General features: G+C 39.5%; 1 protein-coding gene across 4 annotated transcripts in view; it reads left to right on the top strand.

Moving 5' to 3' along the window:
* The window catches only part of TMEM116 (transmembrane protein 116), a 436,275-nt gene that overhangs the window by 227,185 nt on the left and 189,090 nt on the right, over positions 1–20,000 (top strand). For all 4 annotated transcript variants that reach the window (XM_044068383.1, XM_044068382.1, XM_044068384.1 and 1 more), the window contains exon 4: positions 5,326–5,457. In XM_044068383.1, the coding sequence (XP_043924318.1) occupies positions 5,326–5,457 (132 nt within the window). The remainder of the gene's footprint in view (positions 1–5,325; positions 5,458–20,000) is intronic.

Here is a 20,000-nt window from a genome sequence, read left to right as displayed (position 1 = left end):
AGGATTCTAGCTTGTTAAGAATGAGGACTGGAGATTAGTGAGGATTCTAGCTTGTTAAGAATGAGGACTGGAGATTAGTGAGGATTCTAGCTTGTTAAGAATAAGGACTGGAGATTAGTGAGGATTCTAGCTTGTTAAGAATGAGGACTGGAGATTAGTGAGGATTCTAGCTTGTTAAGAATGAAGACTGGAGATTAGTGAGGATTCTAGCTTGTTAAGAATGAGGACTGGAGATTAGTGAGGATTCTAGCTTGTTAAGAATGAGGACTGGAGATTAGTGAGGATTCTAGCTTGTTAAGAATGAGGACTGGAGATTAGTGAGGATTCTAGCTTGTTAAGAATGGGGACTGGAGATTAGTGAGGATTCTAGCTTGTTAAGAATGAGGACTGGAGATTAGTGAGGATTCTAGCTTGTTAAGAGTGAGGACTGGAGATTAGTGAGGATTCTAGCTTGTTAAGAGCGAGGACTGGAGATTAGTGAGGATTCTAGCTTGTTAAGAATGAGGACTGGAGATTAGTGAGGATTATAGCTTGTTAAGAATGAGGACTGGAGATTAGTGAGGATTCTAGCTTGTTAAGAATGAGGACTGGAGATTAGTGAGGATTCTAGCTTGTTAAGAATGAGGACTGGAGATTAGTGAGGATTTGTGAGCTGCAGAAGAGACTAGGGAGAAGGTAGGAGGTGAGACTCATTAGTTAGAATTTTTTATTTCTGTAAAGGACGCCTAGTTTTTGATGTTTTTTTTATGCACTGGAGCACATGAAGGTCAAATATGAGCAGGCCGTCTATGACAGCTCTCAGAAGCTTAGTAATGTGTTTCTGCCATGATAGTAGCATTGTTAAGGGATGAAGTAGAAAAAGAGGGTTTAAGGTGTGTGAGGGATTTAGGAAGGAATAGCAGAAGTTTAGTCTTTTTTGGATTAAGTATTAGCTGGTTATTAGAGAGCCAGTTTTCAATAGATTTGAAGGAATTTTGGATGAGAGTGTTTAGATCAGAAAGGTTATCTGAGATGGTAATGACTGTGGAGTCATCAGCATATTGTATGAGAGATGATTGAGGACAGGATGTGTATAGGAGAGGTGTAAAGATGTTGAACAATAAGGGACCAAGTAGAGGACACCCATCTTGATGGGGAGAGCAGGGGATAGTGAGGAAAGCCATTTAACTGATTGCGGTCTGTCAGTGAGATAGCTGGCAAACCAGGAGATTGTTGAACTTGAAAGTTTAAGGTCAGAGAGTTTAGCAAGGAGCAAGGGATGGCAGACAGTGTCAAAAGCTTTGGCAAGGTCTAAAAAGAGACAAGAGCCATGTTTAATGTTGTCTCTGGCTAGTGAGATAGTGTTGGTAAAGGAAATGAGGGGTGTTATTGCACTATGATTAGGACGGAAACAATGTTGTGTGGAGGTTAGTAGGTTTTCTACATACACACACACACACACTTATATATATATATATATATATATATATATATATATATATATATATATATATATATATATATATATATAGTTCCTCTGCTGCTTTGGTTGACAAATGCTAGGGTTGGCTGAGATTGCTGAATGTTTGGACAGTTAAATGGCCAATATCTTGATGTACTGTTTCTCTGAAGCTGGTAATTTGGGATTGGGAAGGAGGTTAGAGTGTATATGAGTGTGCATTTGAGTATTAGGGTTAGGGTAAGGGTTAGACAAGGGTATAAGCATTCTGTATTTGCATGCAGGTGTGATTTTTTTGGTAGGGATGGGGCTAGGTATGGAGTTAGATTTTATGTTTGTAGTGCGTGTTGGTGAATGTTTGTGTGTATTAGTTTGTGTTATGTAGCAACAATGTTATGGGAAGGTTTTTCTTGTTAGGTATAGTATGGGGTTAGGTTGGGGTAGGGGTAGATTTAGGGTTAGGGTTTGCATGTATTACAGAGGTGATGCAGGATGGGGAGTTTCCGTGGCTGTACAGAGATCAGAAAAAAGTATATACTTAAAAATTTGGACAGATCAGAAATTCATAGGTTCATAAGTTTATAGGTGAATACTAGGCTAACTGCCCTGAAGAGCCATTTTAAGCCTAACCAATAACCCAATGTCAGAATAAAACTGTGTACCTTGTGTCTATGAGGTGAAGAGCTTAACAATCATGCCAAACCTACCCCCATGTTGAATATCCTGGATACTGATGGGTTGTCATTGTTAATACACTTTTTCAGTGCTGTATGGAAAGTTGGACAGTTCACCTGAACTGGCAAACTGTGGTAGTGGCCCCTATTTTCAAAAAGGGAAACATTGGGGTTGTGTTCTAATTATGGAAAGATCACATTCCTCAGCATCCTTAAGAAGGCATGTGTCCTACAACTGGTTGAAAGCTTTTGAAAAAATGATTGCAGAATGTTTTCCCTCCAAACTCCTGTGTTGGAGAACTTTGCACTGTGTCCCCTCACATTATGTAATGAAAGGACTAAACCCACAAGGAATAACAAAATCTAGCCAATTGTTATTTCATTCAGTAGTGTGTAACCCAAGAAACCATATAGCAGAGTACTGGAAGGGACACATTGTCCAGGACTTGAACCTCTGATTCAGGAGGAACAATGTAGATTCTGTCCTGACCATTGTGCAGTGGATCCACTCTTTGTCCTTGCACAGAGTCTGCAGGGGCCATGACAGTTCACCACTGTTTTACACATGTTTTCTATGCAGTTGGAAAAGGCATATTTCTATGTACCCTGTAATGCCTTCTAGGAAGTGCTGCAACAGTACAGACACCCACAGCTGCTGTGTGCCATTCAGTTCCTGTTTTTGAGGTGTAAAAGTTAAATCTACATTCTCACCATCACAGCAAACATAATCAGAAGTGGGAAAGGAGTCCACCAAGAGTTTGTCTTGTCTTCCCTCCAGTTTGTGATTTCATGTAGAGGATACTAAGACACAGCCAAGGTCTGCAGTGTATTCAGTCTGGGGACATGAGGGTTCTGTCTGTTGTTTGCAGATGATGTGGACCTTTTAGCTCCATGTGACTATGGACTCCAGTGACAACAGGTACTACTCACTGCTATGACAAAATCACCTCCAAATCAGAGGCCATGGTTCTTTTCAGAAAAGAGTACATTGCTGTCTCATGGCGAAGGGGGGAGCACCTGCTTCAGGTGCATGAGTTTACATATCTTGGCATATTGTTCCTAAGTGAGGGTATAAGGAACTAGGGCATTTATTTATTTTAGGCATTTATTTATTTTGATTTGCTAAGTGGATAAGTGAGTTGGTTGTTTATGAACCCTTTTCAGCAAAACAGTTGTATAAAAGCAAGAGCCGAATCACAGAATGGAGTTCTCAGTTTATTGGTGAGTCTGCGAACCAGTCCTCCTCTATGGTCATGTAGTTTAGGTGGTGACTGAAAAGATGAGATTGTGGATGTAAGAAGAAGAAATAACTGGTCTCTTATTCCATGACAGAGTGAGGATTTTGGCAGTTCAGGACAACCTCAAAGTACAGCCATCACTTTTCTGTGTTGAAAGGACTCAAGTAGAGATGGTTTGTACCACTGTGTGTATGCTCCTTGGGTACTTTCCACACGAACAATGCCAGGCACAATCGACTGGGGGAGGCCCCAGGGTAGGCAAGGATACCTTGGAGATGCTATATCTCTATCGCGTCTATATTACGTGATCGAACAGTCAAATGTTTGAACACGTAATAAGCAATCCCTAAATATCGAAACGCCGTAATGTCGAACGGCAAAAAAAAAAAAAAAAAACACCCAAACAAACCATTAAAACACTCTAAGCAGGGGGGCAAGCCACCCTGCACCCACACCCCCCGCTATTTAAATATACCAACTCCGTGATCGCACTACAGTACAGTCAATGGAAAACTTCCATGTTTGCACTGTACGGAGATCTCCATTGAACCGTTTGACATTCTGACGGTTCAATATTTAGGAGTCGATTATTACATGTTCGAACATTTGACTGTTCGAATACGTAATATAGACCCTCTCTATCAGCTTTTTTTTTTTGTTTCCTGCTGCAAAAATATTCAAACTTTCCTCTTCTTAGATTCAAAAATTAACTTCAGACCTCTGCATTGGTTCACTTGTTGTCTTCCCAGCATGGAGAACTATCTAAGGTTTCAGTTAGTATGCAAGAAGGGAAGATCAAGGATTTCACACAAACATTTTATCTCTAATAGTAGTTTTGAAATGTTACAAAGAAAATGGTCAGCAGTACTGACAACAGTTGTAGTAGCAAAGCACACATTAAATGTGGATTAGTCTAAATACTTGGTGAAGTATTTGGCGGTACTGTTTTTATGGAAAATGTCTGCAGTTAAAATGACTTGTCTTCTTTTTATGTTTTATCAATTTGTAATGCCTCTGCTAGTGACCCCAAGTTCTGGGGGAGGGTCTATTAGTTTCCTACTGCTTTGTATTTACACTTTATAGGAAGAAGCTTGGGCAAAATACCTCTGAGGAGTCAGAGTTGGAGTTTTTTGTATGCCTTCCTCACTAGCTCTAATTATTCTTGTGCCTGAAATGTAGAGATATCAGTGCAAGAAATCAGAGCATGCATCCATCCATGTGTGTGACCTGTTGTGAATGTCGTTCACTTGTCCATACATGCTTTAAGCCACCTCAGTGTCCACTACCCTTTTGGGCATCCCTTCAATGAGCTGAGCTCTTCTTTATGGCAGTAGGATGACTGCTGTCTGTACTTTTGCTATATTTTCAAACCATGTTGCTTTCATATGAAACCTACTAGAATTGTATCACAATTCATTTTTGCACTTCCTGAAATCCAGTGCAGCTATAGAAAGACTCCTGATTTTGCATTTTAGGTTTTATAGTTAAGGTTGTTATACCATTCTGTACTGCATCAGATTATGTCACTCGTCACACAAATGAATATACACATGCACATGCATATAAGCACACACACTCATACATATGTGTGTGTGTGTGTGTGTGTGTGTGTGTGTGTGTGTGTGTGTGTGTGTGTGTATCATTGAAGTATCCCCTTTTGATAGGAAATCTGTCTTTTCATTTTTTATGAAAAGCGTGGTTTCTGTTTTTTAAAAAAACAGAACTAGAAATAAAACTAGCTAGAATTACTGTGTGAGTGATAAAACAAAGCATGGCAACAAAGGAAAAGAGAAGAAGTCATAAGGAGAATTAAGAGTATAAAAAGGAATGTGTCATAAATAGCAGTTTAACAGGAATTCTCTAGTAATCCTTTATGTTTTTTACTTCTAAAAGTTACATTCTCAGTGTCAAGACTTTTGACCAGCAGTGGTGTTTCTCACAGAGTAATTTTCACTTATTTTTCTCATTTTTGCAGGTTCGCCCACTTTTCTATTTGAGTTTAACTAACCTTCTTCTTGGAATCTGTTGGCTTATTGGCGCATTATTGTCTAACAATACTTTAAATAACCAGAATATTGCTTGCTACAATCTTCGGGTGCTTGGGCAGGTAAGTAAACACTGGTGTGTAGGATATGAGTGTCCCTGCTGTGAGATAATGTGGAATGACAGCAGTTCCAATGGCTGGTAAAGTGCTCAAAAGCTTATGTCAGAGCAGAACACTGCAAAATGTGATGTGTCCTCAGGGGTTGTTACAGTTTGAATAACAAAACAAAAACAAGTTTAGAAACAAAGAACTAACTGGTAGAGTATGATTAATGTTTGCAAACGAAACAGTTTATAACTCAGCAATGGATGACTCAGTACTTGTTAGATAACTTACAACATATCTTGGCAAAATTGTTTATGAGATTTGTATGTTGATCTCATCTGGAATTAAAGACCATGGCAGTTTACATTTTAAGTGGCGCAGTGTTAGTTGCATATAACTTAGCTATTGACACTCTGCCATGGTAGGGGGATGGATGTTGCATAGGGCTGTAATATCACTTCATATGTTAGGAAGATTACAACATGCAACAGTTATAACCTGAGGGAAGAAATATGCAATTTATATGCATCTTCAGCAATTTTGTTTGTCTGCCTGCGCAGAAAAAATGGAATGTAACCTGGCACCATTCCCTGATAATATCAGTGAAGTGGAAATACTGTTTTGACACTTTTTTTCAGGTCACAGCTCTGCTGTCAAACCCAGTTAGTGGTTGTCTGAACTGCATCAAGTGTAAGTGAAAGCTGAAATACAGTCTGTAGGTGTGCAGGCCAAGAGGTATTGTGCCAGAGTGTGTACGTGCAGAAAGACAGACAGAAATACATGAACACACACGTGCACACACACACACACACACACACACACACACACACACACACACACACACACACACACACACACACACACACACACACACACACATACTGATCAGTTTAGAATAACTAGCAGGGTTATCGTGCTGCAGAATAGGGCAAGGTATACTAAATTGGAATCTAGTGTAACTCTTGTGTATTTTATCACAAATGTGTTGCTGTGTATATAAAGCTATTATTTTTTTTTAATTTGCCTTCTGTACAGATAGTTAAAAATTACTTTTTATGCAGCAATAGTAATAAGTTAAATAAAGGTCATCAATAGCTTTAGAATTGTTATGGTTCTGAACAATACCCCTTTCATGCAGGATGTCAGAGGTACAGAGCTAGACTTTTCCTAATTATATAAAAAAAAAAACCGAATCACATGCTGCTGGGTGTTGGAATTACAGGTTTGCATGAAATTAGTAATTTGGTGTTTTCTACTTTGGAATAAGAGTCATGTATGCACTGCCTTGCATCTTTGTCAGTTTTACAGCATCCTGTATTGTTTTTGCTCAGGAATGGTGTACATCTGTTCTACTACTTCATATGCACAGTCGGGGAAAGTTGTTTAGTCATACCTGTAAAACATAACAGTCCTTATCAATCACAGTGCTTGGGCATGTCACATTGCGCTACACTAGTCTACATCCTGCATGTAGTTGGTCTGATCTGCACTGTAAGCCAGATTTAATGCATCATGAATCAGCAGCTGCAGCATCTTATTGCATGTTGACTTCAGGGTGCACTGCTACATGTAAAACCTATGTTGCTTCTGTATTATACAGGATAATCTCTAGCTTCCTTGGATTAGTGCATTGTTTAGAAAGCTAAATCACCTCCCTACTCCCACCATCCATTGGTAATTAAGCCCCATTCTACCAGCTGTTAGAGCTCAAAGCAAAAAAAGGAAGGTGAAAGTAAAGGCACATAAGTTTGTAGCATAGTCTTGCAAACCATGCAAGGTCTACCATTATTCATCTCCTGTGATCGCTCAGATTTTAAATTAGGTACCTTGCACATATCACAAACATTCCAAGTTAGCTTTCATTTGGAGTTTATATAGAGTATACCTCAGTGATATACATTATAATACATGTACACCTACAAACATAAGCACTTGGTCTGAAGATATATATTTTTGCATCTTAGGGGCAAATACATGTGCAAGGAGCCACGTTGACCATGAAAACATGCAAGAGGAATTACATATGGTATTCTGAAACTACAAAACATAAACAGTAGCTCACAAGCAGCACCATTTTTATGGGCATCACACCAAGTGTAGAAGATCTGTGTCTTCCCTTAGTGTTCAAGGCTTAAAAGCATAGGATGGTTGTCACTTTTATAAAGATGCATGCTATTTCTGCATCATATTGCACAAAGACTGTTGTAGAGTTGTGTGTTTCAGAGAACTTGTACTTTTAAAGGATGTTTTTCTGTTTAGTTTTATGGATTCATAAGTAACTTTTGGAGGTGACAGTTATGTTAATGCACTTGGCAGACTTACCATATTTAGTGATATTCCAATGCATTTGTGTGCTAAGACTGAAATCTTCCCTGACTATTTAGTCTAAAGAATCGATAACTTAGAAACATAAACTTGGACATTAGGTAGGAAGTTACCATTTTTGACTGCTTTAATGCTTATCAAGCAAGCAGCATATCCTTGTTAATTTGTATCCTAATTATTTCCCTCTACACATGAGAACTTTACATTATTTCTTTCCCATGGATCATTGCATGAATTCCCATACTACAACCTTTTTTAAGGCTATGCAATGTAGTCATCACTCCTCCGCTGAAAAAATTCTTCATGATATTTCCCCAAACCATTTACTATCTCTATTTTAGCTGTGTTTTCAGGTTTCTTCGTATCTCTTGTTTTGAAATATTTTAATTTCTTCGAGTATATTTATTCCATTAACTTATTTATTTATTCATTATCATGACTCTTCTGTCCCTCAGTTTTTAGTCAGTGTTTACATATGTCCTTTTAATATATGTATTCATTTTTTTATGATACAGACAGTTGACAGTTTTGGTTCTTCATCTGAATTGTTTCTATCCTTTCTGTATCTTTACAGATGCAAGGTCCCATGTCTGCATTCAATTGTTTGTTTTATTTTTATTCTAATTTATTTAACATTTTTTATCAGGAAAGTCTGCTTGAGACAAAAATTGCATTTTCAGTGGAGGCTCAGGGAGAAAAACTCCAGTGACATAAGATTACATATATAAGAGTATAATACTTAAGAAAATTTGAATACAATGTTGAGTTATCACACAGTGAACATGAAATTACAATGAAAGTACAATATGAGAGGAGAGATTGGTTACATTGTAAACTTTCACTTCATAGAATTTTTACATTTAAAAACAAAGTTTTCTTAAATCTTTATAAACAAAACATTAAAAATATGTTGATACACACACACACACACACACACACACACACACACACACACACACACACACACACACACACACACACACACACACATTACTATCAGACAGAAATATGAAAGGGCGTAATATGAAGAAGAGACCAGGAAGGGTTAATATAAGAGCAATATAAGTGTAAGAGAATATATATATATTAGAATAATATTATGGAAGGAGGTAGACAGGCAAAGTGGATGTAGTCCTGGAATTGAGAGGTGGATGGAAGTGTGTAGAGCAGGAATTAGAGGGATGACACAGGGATTGTGGGTGGTTAGAAAAGATGAACAGAAAAAAAGAAAAAGGGATGAGTGGATTCAGCCTGGATTAGTAAAGGAGCATATCTGAGTTTTGGATAAGAATTTGTTTAGTGAGTACTTGAAGATGGATAGGTTAGCTATTCCCCTGGTTGCTAGAGGTATGGAATTCTATTGTTTGGCTACATTGTAGGTTTAAAGGCGTTGTCCATGTGATTTATTAGGTTTATGAATTTTGAATAGTTGCTTATCCTATGATTACAGTGGTATCTTGGGAAGATAGGAGTGAATGATAAAGTTAAGGGCTGGGCAAACTTTGGGTTTATAAATTATATTATGGGTAGTAGTGAGTTGTAGGTAAGTAAGGTGCTGGGGAAGTTTGAGCCATTTGAGAGATTTAAGAGCTGTACAGTGGTGAGTGTTATGCTTTACAGTAGTTTCAAAATGTAGCAGCAATTTTATTGTAACAAGTTTTGAGTTTGGTTTTCATTGAGGACTGTAGGTTGGTAAGAACTCCGGAGCATGATACAAGAATGAGGATAGGAGGTATGTGGTGGCAGGTGGACTTGTAAATGAGTTTAGGAAGTGTTTATTCCTGAAAAGCATACCAAGTTTCTGATATTTTGTTTTGAAAGTATTCTGTATGTGGTGATCAGACTTTAGATTATCATCTGTAGTCATACCTAATAGTTTGGTGTGGGAGACTACTTTAATTTGAGTGCTGTTTGGTGAGAAGATTTTGATGTTGTAATTGTCTAGACTAAAAGTTTTTGGAGTAAAGAGATGAAGCTTGGTTTTCCTGGGATTAAGAAAAAGTTGGGCATTAGAAAGCCAAGACTCGATAGAAGCAAAAGCTTCCAGTGTTAAGAGTTGATGGTGGGGAAGAGTGTTAAAGGAGCAGATGATTTGTAGAATCATCTGGATGTTCTTCGTCTCACATTGCTGCAGTCATAACCTGTGGGGTAGTCTGCTGTCCTCGGTCGGCCCGACTACCAAAGTGTTAGGCTGGCGTCGGTCATGGTCGCTCAGATCTGATGTCAGTATGCCGTGGTACTAAAGCGCATGACCGACACCATATCCTCAGTCTTTCTTGCCGCATGGTCCGAAGCAGAAGCAGCGTTTGCAAGTGCCGTTCGGTGTCCTGAAATTTTCGTATTCTGAGTTTCAGACTGAAGACCAAGTTGGGCTAAGTACCCCGTTGGGGAATATTTTTGTCTTTTCTTGCCTCAGTTAAATCTGGATGTCAGAAAAAGTTAATAATTGTATTTCTTGTGGGAAACAGATACCTCATAGGGATTACCACTCTCTCTGTATTCCTTGCTTGGGGCCTGAGCACGACGTAGTCAGGTGTCGCTTTTGCACTAGATTTAATAAGCGCACCATTAAATGCAGGTTAGATTGTGCTAGACTTGTTTTCGGTAAGCGGTGTAACTACAACATGCCGTTGGATCCTCCGACGCCCGCTACCGCTAAGAAGCGAAAAGAAAAATCGTTAAAGTCCAAGCAGGATGAGTCGTCCGTTGCGGACGCCGGTTCTTTGGAAACTACGGTGGAATCTGTGGATCCAGCCGAGGTTTTAGCTGAATCTCAGGGGGAGCCTTTAATCTTACAGGAGGTGGCCTCTCAGGAGTTAGGTCAGGCCGAGGGGGCCTCTCAAGTCTCTGTAGTCCCTTCTTTACATAAGGTTGTTAGGCCTTCTACTTCTGTCACTAAAGCACCTTCTAAAGCCAGGCCTGGTCTTTCTGGCTCAGGCGTCAGCCCTAGTTCTGCAGGTTCTGTTCCTAAAAAGCATATGCTGAAAATGGCAGAGGATTTGATTACTTTAATCAGAGGTTCTATGCCCCCTCCGGATAAGAGGCCTAGGGTGGAGCCAGAGGTGGAAGGCTTGGAGCATTCCTCAGATTACTCTGAGTCTTCAGCTGAGGACATTCAGGATTTTCCTCCTTATTCTGATTCAGATGCAGAGGATTCCTGTCCTTCTGCTTCCCCTCCAGAGGATTTTTCCTTTTCTGAAACCCTGCATTCCATGAGGGAGCATTTTAAGTGGGAAGGTCAGGATTTCTCAGATTCTCGGAAGAGGCTTAGGGAATTTTTGTTTTTACCACAGCATAGGCCCTTGGCTATTCCCCCTGTTTTGGATGTTGTTCAGGATGTTTTTTCTGAGGCTTCCCTTAATCCTGATTCTTTACCTCCTGCCCCTGTCAAGCCAGACAGATATTACAGAGTGCCAGAGGCTCATAAATATTTGTTTAAGAGTCCTAGAGCTGACCCGGAAACTATTAGCCAGGGACCTAAGGGCTTCTGTTGTAAAGAATCCAGTTCCCCTGGATAAAGATTCTAGAGCTTTGGATAGGTGGGGTAAAAAAGTGTATACCTCCTCCACTCTAGTGATGAGGGCTTTAAATTGCCAGTTTCATATGCTGAAGTACCAGAATTTTCTCTTAAGTCAGTTGAAATCTAAGGTAGATGCTTTAGCTGAGGGTATAGAGTGTAAGGAATTGCAGGATTTAGTTCATGCCTCTGATCAGGTAGGTAAGCATTCTTTGCAGTGTGGCTTTGATGCTCTTCAGGCTTCTTCCAGGGTGGCTGCCACTGGTTCAGTTATTCGTAGGCACGCCTGGCTTAAGGATCAGAATTTGTCAGAGCATGTTAAAGCTCGAATTTTGGATGCTCCCCTTCAATCTGAAGTTCTGTTTGGTTCTTCTGTGGAGTCAGTTTTGAAGAAAATGGAAGACAAAGCTAAGTCCATGCAGACAGTTAAGGAATTTTTACAGGTGCAGCCCCCTAAGTTTAGCAGAAATTGGCCTGCAAAGGGATGGGCTTATCCTTCTTCTGATTTACAGTCTAGGGGCAGATCTAGACGTGGTAGGGGCAGGGCTCATGCTCAGGGTTCTTTCAGACCTAGGACGTGGAGTTCCCCTGCACAATCTTCTGGTGAGGGCAGGGGTCAGCCTTTTCGTAAACAGACCCAATGACCTGTATCTCCAGCTGCCAGATCCCTCCTGTCTGGCAGCTCCTCTAGGAGGAAAGTTGGCACTTTTCAAGCAAAATTGGCTTTTAGTCACCCAGGACAAATGGGTGTTGGACATTATAGATCGAGGCTACAAGTTTTATTTTCACACCTTGTCTCCTTTCAAGGGCATGCCAGACATTCCTCCTCAGCAAAAGCTGGAGGCTCACAAGCAGATTTCTTTACTTTTAAAAATGGGGGCTATCCAGGGGGTCCCTCCGACAGAAGTAGGTCTAGGATTTTATTCTCGCCTGTTCCTTGTGCCAAAGAAGGGAAACACTTGGAGGCCAATTCTGGATTTGTCTATTCTCAACACATACCTAGACATTCCAAAATTCAAGATGTTAACTTTGCAGCAACTTCTGCCTCTGCTAGGCAAAGATCACTGGATGGTAACTCTGGATCTCAAAGAGGCTTATCTTCACATTCCTATCAGGCCCAGCTGCAGGAGGTTCCTGCGTTTTCGGGCTGGTACTTTTCATTATCAGTTCTCTGCATTGCCCTTTGGCTTATCTACTGTGCCCAGGGTGTTCACAAAGGTCCTGGCTCCTGTGACAGCCTTCTTAAGACTAAGAGGAATACAAATTTATCCTTATCTGGACGATTGCCTGATTCTTGCTCAAGACAAAGTCAAGTTACTTCAGCATCTACAGTATGTAATGGCAGTGTTAAGGTGCCTAGGGTATTCTGTGAACGAAACAAAGTCCAGTCTAGTACCCTCTCAGGACATGTGCTTTCTGGGTGTGAGACTGAATACAGCCTCTCAGATGGCTTTTCTGACCCCGGACAAACAAAGAAATCTTCCCCTTTACTTCCAGCAATTATCCCTACTGTCCAGGCTGACTGCAAGGACAGTCCTTCAAGCCTTGGGGTTCATGGCATCTTGTATTCTGGTACTTCCCAATGCCAAACTACATATGAGGAAGCTACAATGGTATCTCAAAAGTGTATGGACTCAACACTGCCACGATTTGGACACTGTCATTCAGATAATACCTTGCATCCAAAAGGAATTTTTGTGGTGGGCTCAGGAATGTCACCTAAACAAGGGACTCTCTGTGATCCGACCAGAGGCGAGTCAGATCTTAACGGCAGATGCCTCAGACATGGCTTGGGGAGCACACTTCAATGGGAAATGGATTCAAGACACGTGGCCTCCCAGACTACAGCATTTGCATATCAACATGAAGGAGATGTTAGCAGTCCAATTTGCACTGATGGCTTTCAAGGATCTACTTCAACCAGGACAGGTGTTGATTCAAACAGACAACACAACAGTCATGTGGTACATCAACAAGCAAGGGGGAACCCATTCGTACCCTCTTTGCAGACAAGCTATGATTTTGTGGGAGACTGCTCTGAGTTTGCACCTCACTCTTCAAGCAAGGTTTCTGCCAGGAGCACAGAACTCCTTAGCAGATGTTTTGAGCAGACAGATGGTGGATCCCCACGAGTGGAAATTGGATCCTCATGTATTTCTACAATTGACAGTGGCTTGGGGAACTCCAGACATAGATCTGTTCGCTTCTCCACTAAATTTCCAACTGCCAAAATTTTGCACAAAGTTGTTTCACCCAAAAGCTTGGAAAGTGGATGCTCTATCTTTCAGTTGGAACAATCTTCACGTCTATGCCTTTCCTCCTCTGCCTCTCCTTCCCAAGGTGCTCTTGAAGGTCAGACAGGACAAGCCTTGCATGATTCTAATAGCTCCAGATTGGCCACGTCAGCACTGGTACCCTCTGCTGAGGAGTTTAGTACGGGAGCCTCCTTGGCCTTTGCCATCAATTCCACACCTTTTGTCCCAGGCAAGCAATCACTTCCTCAATGTCAGGATTCAGTCCCTGCATCTGACAGCCTGGCATATTCTGTTCTAGACCCTGGGGGGTCGCAGCTTCCTCAACAAGTTTTGAATGTCATTTTGGAAGCCAGACGGCCTAGTACAAGGAAAGTTTATGCTGATAAATGGAGGAGATTTTTTATTTGGAGCAGAACAAAGAGCTTTGATGTTTCAGTGCCTAATTTGAGTGTTGCACTTCAGTATCTTACAGAATTATTAGACAAGGGTTTGTCTTTCTCCTCTGTAAAGTTCATGCTGCAGCCATTTCTGCTCACTATGACTGTGACCCACCATTATTCTCTCACCCTTTGTTTAAGCAATTTCTTAGAGGGCAAAGAACATAAGACCCCCACGTAGAGCTCCTACTCCTTCCTGGGATCTCAATTTTGTGTTGGAAAAGCTTACTTTACCTCCTTTTGAACCTGCAGCTACATCTGAGTTGAAGTTTTTGTCTTGGAAGACTGCTTTTTTGTTGGCCATTACGTCTGCTAGAAGGGTATCTGAATTACAGGCCCTAATGGCAGTTGAACCCTTCCTGATATTTCATAAGGATAGGGTATCCCTGCGTACTAACCCTACTTTTATGCCTAAAGTTGTTTCTAATGTGGCCTTAAACCAATCTATTCATTTGCCTACTTTTTATCCTGATCCCCAAAATAAAGGGGAAAAAATTTTGCACTCTTTGGATATTCACAGGCAGTTGCGTTATTATTTGAGCAGAACTAAAGGGTTCAGGCAGTCTCAACAGTTATTCATTTCTTTTGCCTTGGGTTCACAAGGAAAACCTGTTTCAAAACAAACTATTTCTAAGTGGATTGGCCATTGTATTGCTTTTTGTTATTCTCATCATGGAAAGGATGTTCCGGCTGGAATCAGACCTCATTCCACTAGGGCGACTGCCACTTCTACTGCCTTTTTAAGGGGAGTAGCTACTAAGGATATTTTGGAGGCAGTTACTTGGAGTTCAGTGCACACTTTTTCTAAACATTACCATCTCCCTCTTTATTCCAAATCTAGGGCTGGGTTTGCCACTGCAGTCTTACAGGGCATGTTAGCAGCCCCTAATGCTTTCTGATTTTGCCAACCTCCCTTACCTTTGCTTTGGGATTCTACCCACAGGTTATGACTGCAGCAATGTGAGACGAAGAACATAGTACAGTTTTGTACCTACCATAAATGTAGATGTTCGAGGATCCACATTGCTGCAGTCCAATTTTCCCTCCCTCCTTCCCCTTTGTAGTTTGGGGTTGCTGTGTTGCTTTTGGGGTAATTATTTTTCTTTATTGGCGATTGGGTATTTTTCTATTTTTGGCTATGGCCTTTCTTTTTTAGGCCTTCTGACATCTGGGCCAAGAAAGACTGAGGATATGGCGTCGGTCATGCGCTTTAGTACCACGGCGTACTGACGTCAGATCTGAGCGACCATGATCGACACCAGCCTAACACTTTGGTATTCGGGCCGACCGAGGACAGCGGACTACCCCACAGGTTATGACTGCAGCAATGTGGATCCTCGAACATCTACATTTATGGTAGGTACAAAACTGTACTATATTGAATCAGAGAGCCATGGCAGGAAGAGATATGAATATTATTGATACAAATATTAAACAGACGTGGACCAAGGATAGAACCTTGGGGAATGCCAGTGGTGTTGGGTGGATATGGTGAGAGATAACCTTGCCATTTTACTGATGTGTTGTCTGTTAGAGAAATAGCTAGAGATTCATTGGAAAGTTGACTGTGATAGACCAAGGGTATTTAGCTGATGAATGAGGTTTGAGTGAGATATGGTGTCAAAGGCTTTTGACATATTGATGAACAGTGAGGATACTAATTTGCCAGAGTCCCTTGTTTTATTTACTGTATCCAAGAATGGTAATAAGGCAGTTGTACTGTGGGAAGGATGAAAGTCATGCTGAGGAGGGATAAGAAGTTGGTTCTGAAGGAGTTGGTCTAGAAGCTGTTTATGAATGCCTTTTTGAGATAGTTTTGAGATATGGGACAGGATGGCAATAGGACAAAGCTTGATATATTGGTAGAGCTGCCTCCTTTGTACAAGGGGATGATAAATGACCTTTTCCATAAAAGTGGGACATTTGATTCAAGAATATTTTTGTTCATTAGAATAGTGATTGAATAAGGTATGGCCTTAGCTGCTAGTCTGTGGTATTTTGGTGGGTGGTTGTCTGCAGAGGTTGAGCATGGTTTTAGTTTGCATACAAGGTTTTTTATAAAGATAGTGTGGACTGGTTGAATGGTAAAGGAGATACGATTAGTAGAGATATTTAACTTGGACAGAGATATGATTGGAGTGGAGTCTGAAGAGTTGCTAGAGGAGGAGGAGGACAGAGGTGAACAAAACATGGTTAAGCTGGCAAAACTTTCAGTAACATAATTATAGTTAAGCTGACAATACTTTCAGTGAAGTAATTATTGAACATGGGGGTGTATTCTGGAGAATGACTGCGGGTATTATTGGATCCTGGATTTAGAAGGGAGTTTATAGAAATCCAGAATTTTTTTGGATTAATTAAAAAGTTATGAATTGTTGTTGGCTTATTTTTTAGCCATTCTTTTCAAGCCCCATCACTGTCAAACATGAGGTGGTTGTTCGGTATTAATAGCCACTGGCAGTGATTGGAGTTAGTCTGTTAAGGATATTATAATTAAAGGGATTTACTATATCATCTACAGGAAGGGTTTTTAAAGCTATTAAGTTAATAGATTTTAGCAAATCAGTGAATACATGTCAGTTAAACAAAGACAGTTTCTGAGTTGTTTTGTAATTATGATCTTTGACTAAGTGAGAATAATTCTATGGATATAGGGCGATAGGTGGTCACTAACAGACTCTGATAGTGTACCAGCTTTAGAAAAATTGTTCGGGTCAGAAACCAGAATGCAGTCCAGGATGGAGCCGTGGTTGTTATTATATCTTGTAGGTATTTTAATAGAAATCCAAAAATACTTCTCAAGACCAACCATGACAGCAAGCAAAAGTAAAAAAAACAGTTTATTTAAAAGATGAGCGCTTTCATGTTATGACCATATTGGTCTGAAGAAGTGCTCAGTTGGGCATGAAGTGCTCACCTTTTAAATAAACTGTTTTTTTTTTTTTGCTTCTGCTTGCTGTCATGATTGGTCTTGAGAAGTATTTTTGGATTTCTGATTTTGGTATTCTACAGACCTATCCGCAGTGGATTACCTTTTTGCTGTTCTTAGGTATTTTAATAGATTGCGTAAACTTGAATACATTTATGCTATTGGTAGGGAAATCAGAGAGCAAGTTTTGCCAGTTTATATTAACATCATCTACTATGATAGCTTCATTAGAAGTAGTATTTTTAGCCAGGGTAGTATGTCTTCTAATATTAGAATATTTTTACCTGGAGGGATGTAAATGACAGCTATGCATATGGTTTTGGTATTATTTAATCTTAAGAAAATTATAATTTCTGCATTGGTGAATTTCGGTATGGTTTTGGGGTATGGAATGAGATTGTAGGTGCCAGGGTAGGGTACTTTCTTTTGTAGTATAAATGCCCTGATGATGATATATGCAGGGGGAAGGAATTCTGAGTCTTTTATGTTGGGTTTGAGCCAGGTTTCAGTGGTGGCTAATACATCTGAGGTATTGTGAGCTATCCAGGTATGAAGATATGTAATTTTGTTGCACAAGCAATGAAGATTTATTGTAATAAGGTTTAGAGTTTTAGGAGGGGTTGTAGATCTGAAAGGAAGAGTAGGACCTGGGTTAAGGTGGATCTCACCACACTGACAAATTTTGGAGATAAGGAATTTGTGTGTGAAATATATTTTTTTATTTTGATAGATTGGAATTTTATTTTATGGAGAGGTGGATATGATAGGTACAATGTTGATTTACCATGGAGGAAAGGGCTTAAATTGTATAAACTAGGGGAGATGTTGTAAAAAGGTGTTAGTAATATTAAGGTTGATAGTAGATGATTCAACAGTTGAAGTATGGTTATTTATTATTGTTGTGTGAGGAGATGTCAAGTGTGTTCAAAGAAGGCATAGGGTTAGGCTAGTGACTACCAGCATGACAGATATAGGAGGTGATTGTATGTTGTGGGATCTAAAAGGAGTAGGGTAGGGTTAAGGGGGTAAGGTGACTTGTTTTCATAAATGTGTAAGTGCTATAGACTGCAGGAGCACCTTTAGGGTGGAGCAAATAATAGAATAAGTTTAGATGATGTTGGGGTGTGTGGTAACTGGGGTAGGGTAGGGGAGCAGACTGAGCCTAAGCTGAGTGAGAGAGAATAGAATGGTGCCCATACCTTTAGGAGGATATTTGCGTTTGCCAAGAAAAACAAACTGGTAACTAATTTTGAGCATATTTAATTCTTTTTCAACTTTATTGGATGAGCAGAGTGTTGTGTTTTTACTGATAGCAGTGACTATATTCTACAACAGGGGAATACTGCAGACCAGAGTATTTCGGTAAGGAAGTCACCGCTAAGCAGAGAAAGTATTCTAGGGTATATTGTATTGAGCATTAAAGTATTAGAGTTCTACTGTGTCCTCCAGCTTGTGGTGTGCTATGATTAAAAAAACAGTTAAAGATCTAGTATAACAGGTAAACATTTCAAAAACATATACTGTGCTTGATACTCTTTGGCGTAAAACACGCCTTTGATTTGTAGGTCTTTCAGGCAAATTGTTGGGTTGAAGATTCCTGTCGCTAGTAGTTTATTGTTGTGTTGACTGCTTTTTATGCCTCTTGATTCCCAAACCAGAAGTGTTACTAAGGGGAGACTGAAATACTTCACTGAAATAACAAAAAGCAAGAGAAGAGAAATTAATATATCATATATATTTAGTACAGATATCAAAAGAATTGTGAAGTGGGTAAGGCAATACTAGTGGAGATTAGTATAGAAGCGTATTAAGAATAGTATCACAAGATGGAGAAGGGGTAAAGTAAAAGTGAATGGAGGTAGTTGCATAAGAGCAGACAACAGTAGGGAAAACACATGGCATGTGGCTCAGCTTCCTTTAGGCCTTCTGTGGCATATATTTAAACGAGAAAGCACATTTCAGGAAAACTTAAGCAGCAGCACATAATAGTTAAAAGATGGAGAGATTACTCATTCAGAAACTATATATTTATGTCTGGCATTTCAGCAGATAAAGTCTGAATATATATCATGAAAAACAGTGTTGTCACTGCCTTGCATACAAATGTTCATTCTCAGTTGCTTTGCAGATCAAACCAAAGTCTTCACAACTCACTGATAGTGCTTGTTTTTGAATTTATAAGACAGTAATTAGTTGTGAGAAGTATTGAAGCAGGACAAGAAGAAGTTTAACTAAGGTAGTGAGTGTCATTTGTTAGCATATCGAGTTTTATAGGTACGCCATTAAGGTGATTGTATGGTTTTACTCTACTCGTTTTGTCCTTATAAGAGTTCATTAGGCAGTCAGTAGCACATCTTTAACATCAAACAAACATTGAAAAGATTAATTATTTGCAGAAATATTTTCTAAAATTCAGATAACATAGGATAGCTGTGGCTAAGCCAGTTTGTCCTGTTACTCTTACTATCACCATAGTAACACTCTGTATTAATTGCAAGCTATGCGAATAATATACAACCAAACTTTACACTTGAATAAGAGTTAAACTAACCAATCTAATTAAATACAATATGCTACAATTAAGCTAATATAGGAGAAGTGCAGGCATAGGTGCTATAAGATCCTGTGTAGAGGGGCCCGTGATGAAGGAAACACTGATTAAATACACAGTAACAGACAAATCCCTTCCAGTTCATTCACATTCGCAATACGGATAAAGGAAAGCATGTCTCCATAGGAAGCTTACAACAAAATGTGTATTTCAGATTCAGCATACTACATATAAAGTTTAACGAAGCTTACCAGGGGTATAACTGTCTGTAGAGGTGGATAGTAGATATTTTATATATATCTATCTGACTATCTATCTATCTATCTATGTATATTTATATATTTATATATTTATATATATTTTTTATAGTTAGTTTTAGCACAGTTTACAACTGTGACACCCAATCCATGGCTGTTTAATTTGCATATCTTTTTATTGTTTGTTTGTGGAACATAAAACAACAGACAAAACCAAGGAAAATCAAAAACAAGATCAGAGGGAATCATTTCTACTTTTCTTTCTTTCTTTTTCTTTTTTTCTTCTTTCT

Source organism: Protopterus annectens, chromosome 4.part0 (assembly GCF_019279795.1).
Source record: "Protopterus annectens isolate FY-2018-M chromosome 4.part0, PAN1.0, whole genome shotgun sequence".
Classification (NCBI taxonomy): Eukaryota; Metazoa; Chordata; order Ceratodontiformes; family Protopteridae; genus Protopterus; species Protopterus annectens.
This window is presented reverse-complemented; position numbering and strand designations above follow the sequence as displayed.